Here is a 5479-nt window from a genome sequence, read left to right as displayed (position 1 = left end):
TTTTTCTATAACTTTTCATTAAAAATCGTTACATTTAAATATATTTTCAATAATACCTAGTAATTTTACCTATCTCAGCAGGTAGTATTTCTGACGCCAATAATTGATGTAATTTAAAGTAAACAAAATTGTGAATATGAATTTATTAAATTCATTGTTAATATCAGCATTTTTCAAATGTTTTGTTGGTATTATAACTGAATTTATGAACTCATATTTAATATCAATATTTTTACTTTAAAAATTATTTCGGTTATTTGTGACAGAAATATTACTTGCAATCCTTTATTACAAGCCACCCTGTATAATAAAAGCGAAATGACCCCGTCATTTATCATCAAGGCCGGCCTGCCATCGAAGGCCTTTTTAGTTCACCCTGACGGCCGGTAGTTTCGCTACGGTTCTGTTTCTCTCTTTTTCTTAGGTGCTCCGTTTTCTTCTATTATATATTTTGTGGGTTGGGGTGGACCTCATGCATCCCGTCACAATTCTTAAGTGCTTGATATTGTATTTTATCCAATTTGGCAAGAACTTGTTTCGGACAGGGATTCATCAACTGTGAACCAGAACCAAGATGTGAACGTACAATTCCTTTATACATTAGTGGCAATGTTGATGGGTCTGCTCCCCACCATGTACCACAAAGTGATTTCATTGTGTTGATTCCTTTTAGGGCTTTTGTTTTGACATGTTCTATTTGCTCATTCCAATTTAGGGACTGTGTTATTTTGATTCCTAGATATTTTACTGGAGTCTTTCAGGGGATCAGGTGATTGTTGATGGATATTGAGGGGTACCAGTGCCTGGATTTTTTTGCCTGAACATGATTGCCGAGGATTTGGTGTTGGACAGAGTCAAGTCGTGTCTCCCTAACCATTCGTTTACATTCGCCAAGACAATATTAATTTTATTTGTTAGGTTTATCCCGGAGGTACCTTTGGTCAATATTACTATATCATCGGCATACTGCACCAGTCGAAACTGTTCAGGGATGTTGTTAACCAAATCAGACGTGTATATGTTAAAGTGTATTGGGCTTAGCGGGGATCCTTGACATAATCCTCTATTGTTTAATCTCAGACCAAGTATCTGTCCTTCATTGTCTTTAAGATGTATTTGTTTGTTGTGCAGAAACTGAAATATCAAGTTTGTAAGAAAAGCCCGAGTCTAGCCGTTTCTCATACAATTTATATATGTTTATCGTAGGCAGTGTGAATGTCCAGAAATACAGGTAATGTAACCTCGTCTCTACTGCAGCCTATTTGTGCATACGAAGTTAAATATGCAACACATTCTATGCATCCTTTACGTCTTTTGAACCCGAATTGCGATGGTGGAAGTAATGCTTTGTTTTCAATGTACCATTCAAGCCTATTTTTGATCATACTCTCTAAAATCTTGCCCATGCAAGAGCTCAAAACTATGGGGCGATAGTTTTCTGGCTGATTTGAGTCTATCCTGACTTTTAACAGAGGGTTTACTAAAATACATTTCCATTGCACAGGTTGTTTAGTTCCGAACAAGACCTCATTATACAGATTTAATAGGAATCTATTTCCTGCAATTGGTAAATTGTTTATCATCGTATATGTTATTTGATCAATGCCTGGAGTCGAATTTTTTTTTTCTTTTTCGCATGGCTGCCATTAGTTTACATATAGAACCGGGGGTTTGTTGGTTCCTTGTCTGAATCTGAAGTCAGGATTTATATGCACTGCACTCACTGATTCTAGTATTTGTATGGCTATTTCGTTCTGGTAGCCTGTTTTGAATTTGTGGAGATTGTATTTTGGAAAATTTACTTACTATGCCAAATTTTTTTCATTGGTGTGTTCCTATTTAGTTCAAAGCAGTACTTCCTGAAGCTGTTAGATAGATTTTTTACCATTAGGTAATTTTGTAGACTCGGATCCATTCGATAAGTGGAAAGATTTATTTTCCTGTCTTCCAGGGTCCGTGCACATTCGTCATCCCACCATGGAGCTGGCGGGCTATTTGACTTGATTGTCCTTTGACCTTGGGATACTGATTTCTGCAGCATCATTGATGATTTCTACAAAAGATTCATAGTTTAAATCTTTAGTACTACCAATTTTTTCCTCTATGTTTGTTTGGAATTGCTTCCAATTTGCTTTTTTTTCAAGTCTTCGTTTGGGCAGTATTCTATGCCTTTTATCGAGATTTAAGTGGCAGATTATAGCAAAGTGGTGGCTCATTCCACAGTCATTTATCACCTCCCATGCACATTTCAGTGCTATGTCTAAGGAGACAAGGGTTATGTCAACTGCTGACTTTTTTTGATTCGGCGGCATCAACCGCGTTGGTGATCCATCGTTAAACACAGATCTGTACGATGTCTAGTGAGTTCGCTATTGTTTTGCCATTGAAATTTTGGTCTGCGCTTCCCCACATAGGGTGGTGCCCGTTTAGGTCACCCAGAATAATACGCAGATTGTATATGTTTACTAGTGAGATGTTACATTCCGGGATGTAAACCCCTTGTACCTGTGTGTCTGTCGATACATGTGTCGTGTCAAGGTCTATGATGGAAAATTTTGTACTGTTTTTTATCAATAATGCAACACCCCCAAATCCGTCTTGTCTGTCGTTTCTATATACATCATATGGAGGAAGAATAAAATTGTCTGCCATACTTAGCCATGTTTCATTAAGCACAATTATATCTCGGTTAAATTGTTTGATGATCAACACTAGATTGTTCCGATTGGTGCTCATGCTACGCATGTTCCACTGTAATATTGACAGTGAACACACGTTAGGTATGCTTACTATTGGACAACTGGACATTATCTGAATTGTTATTTGTAATTGTTGCTAAAAACTTAAGGACTACATCCCTATTTTCTAATTATTTCAGTTAGTACGGCAATGATTTCACGCTCTGACTGATAGTTACCTGTGTCTGTATTTCTGGAAGTGGATGGAGTATCCGGGATTAAGTATGTGCTCGTGCTTCTCCCATTAGGAGAATTAAGGCAATCATTATGCAAGTCTTTGTCATATGCCATTGGCTCTTCTTGTACTGTTCTGACCTGCTTTTGTTGTCAAAGCATGGAACGGGGGAGATGGAACTTCTTTGTATATTCCCATGACTTGGTTTATTTTTTATTGGAGTGCACCCTGGAAGGGGTCGGCAGAGGAGGAAATTCCATCAGTAAATACGAGTAGGAAGGTTGGCTACTCTCGTTGGGTTTTGAGAATTTCCTTTGGGCGTCATAATATGATAAGTTTTCCAGAGCCATAGTTTCTTTAATTTGTTTTTGCCTATAGAATTCTGGGCATGTTCTGTCGCTTGCCAAATGTTCTGCACTCCTACAATGTACGCATTTGATTGGGAACTGGCAGTCTCCCTCCTCCTCATGTCCTCTTCCACATCTGTTGCATCTGCTTTTTCCTTTACACTGCATTTTGGTGTGACCATACCTTAAAGAGTTATAGCATTGGATTACAGAGGTTCAATTTTCATATTTAAATTATAGACGGCTACCTCTTTAGGTAGGTTTTTCCCCGAAAAAGTAAAGCAAACAGTTCCCGTGGGAATATAATTTGTCACATTGTTCTCTGTTACTTTTCTGTTCAGTCTCTTCGCGTTTAGTATTTTTACATTTGGATTTTTGCACTTACTATAGATCTTTAATTCCTCGTCTGTGATACTTTTGTCTACATATCTGACTACACCCCTGCATGCTACATTATTAATTGGGATAAATAGTTCGTACCCTTTGTTGATTAATATCTCGTTATTTAGAAAATTATTTGCTATGTTAAAGTTTTTAAATTCTACACTGATTCTGTTTTTCCCCTTTTTCTTAATTTTACTTATACCCTCTAAATTAAGATTAAAAAGCTCTTTTGCTATTGCTAAGTGGTTGTAGTTACCTACGTTATACCCGTTTTTGTGCTGAACATGAACTTCATATGGACTTGCATCTGTGTATGAATAATTGAATTTTTTTCTTTCTTCAGTACAAAGTTTTATATTTGCTGAACTTTCCATTATTTCTACACCTTGATCCGTTTGACTATCATTTCATTCCCAGTTATGGGGCTTTTCTCCCCCTACTGGGACGTTTGTGATCTGCATTTTCAGTCTAATGATGTCCAGCAGTTCTATATTACAACTTTACCGGACAGTGGGTTAATTATTATGGCAAAAGGTCGAATATAACTCAGAAGTTGGAAGCAGCTCCATTGATTCTCAATAAGGTAAATAAATTTTTAAATAGAAAGATATCATAAGTGAAACTATTGTATAATTGAATGATGCATTGTTTCTTTATGTATATCTTGCAGCAGCAACAAGAGCATCCACTACACCAGCAACAACAGGTTCAGCAGCTAGAAGAGCAGCAGTTACAACAACAAGAACAGCAAGTAAATCGAGCAATTAAGTTACAATGAAATTATACTAGAAAGTGAGCATCCTGTATAATCTAATAAAAGAAAAGTTATGTTGGTGTGTAATGTTTCTTTCTATGAACACCAAATTTTTCTCATAAAGCTAATATTTTTTATTATCTATTTAGTTTAATTTTTTATTACAGTTTGGAATGACATTTTCATTATTTATATAACTCAAAGTAGCTTACATTATGTATTTTAAAATTTTTAACATATCGCAAACGTGACATGATTGATTTTTAATTCAAACTGCCGCTTTTTTATCCCCTTTCTAACCGGTACATATGAGATACTAGGGGTTTACGAAAAATATATCTGACCAACTGATCCGAGCGCTGCTTACTCTGGTCAGAGTGCTCTTTTAAATTGGCTATTTTCGTAAGCACCTAGTCGAAACCGATCTAATCTAACCTCTATCACTATCTACATGCAATAATTCTACAAATAAATGTGAAAAGTGGTACCTGTATGATGTACGACTACAATAATAATAATGTTCATCTACATCTACCATATCTAAATTGTTATTTAACATATTGCCATTTTTAATTTTTTTTCTACACAAGACAACTGAAGAGAACAAAACAAAGTTCATGTTTCATTCAACAGTCAACAAAACAATCTTTCTTTGTAACTTAACGAAACATCTGTTTTTAATTTTTTTTTATTATACCTGTAAACAACACGCATGCGCAAATTTCAGATCATTCTTTAATCTGACAAATAAGCAAGGGCGACTAGAGCGCTCAGATTTTCTATATCTGAGCATTGAGGTTGCATTTTCGTAATGGGATCGAATCATCAGAGTGAATATTCGTAAGGCATTTTCTTGTTCCGAGCACTCCGATACAATTATCGTAAACCCCTACTAACTAGCGCCCTTTTAATTTGGCAAGATATTTGTTTACATGGAGTTCGGATTGTTTTATCTACTCTGATTCGGGCTCCTTGTGTAGTCTCCACTCCATGCATAGATTAAATACTTTATGACTCCATGCTGATGATTGTGTCAAATACCTGTCATTCTGTCAACCAAATGTCAGTTGTCAGTAGATGA

General features: G+C 36.0%; 1 protein-coding gene across 1 annotated transcript in view; it reads left to right on the top strand.

Moving 5' to 3' along the window:
* The window catches only part of LOC111692437, an 8300-nt gene extending 8193 nt beyond the window's left edge, over positions 1–107 (top strand). Inside the window, exon 3 of the mRNA XM_023456447.1 lies at positions 82–107. Within this exon, the coding sequence (XP_023312215.1) occupies positions 82–107 (26 nt within the window). The remainder of the gene's footprint in view (positions 1–81) is intronic.
* Positions 108–5479: the final 5372 nt, after the last annotated feature.

Source organism: Anoplophora glabripennis, unplaced genomic scaffold, assembly GCF_000390285.2.
Source record: "Anoplophora glabripennis isolate ALB-LARVAE unplaced genomic scaffold, Agla_2.0 scaffold763, whole genome shotgun sequence".
In the NCBI taxonomy this organism is placed as follows: Eukaryota; Metazoa; Arthropoda; class Insecta; order Coleoptera; family Cerambycidae; genus Anoplophora; species Anoplophora glabripennis.
Note: the sequence above shows the minus strand (reverse complement) of the source record. Positions and strands in the feature narration are given on the sequence as shown.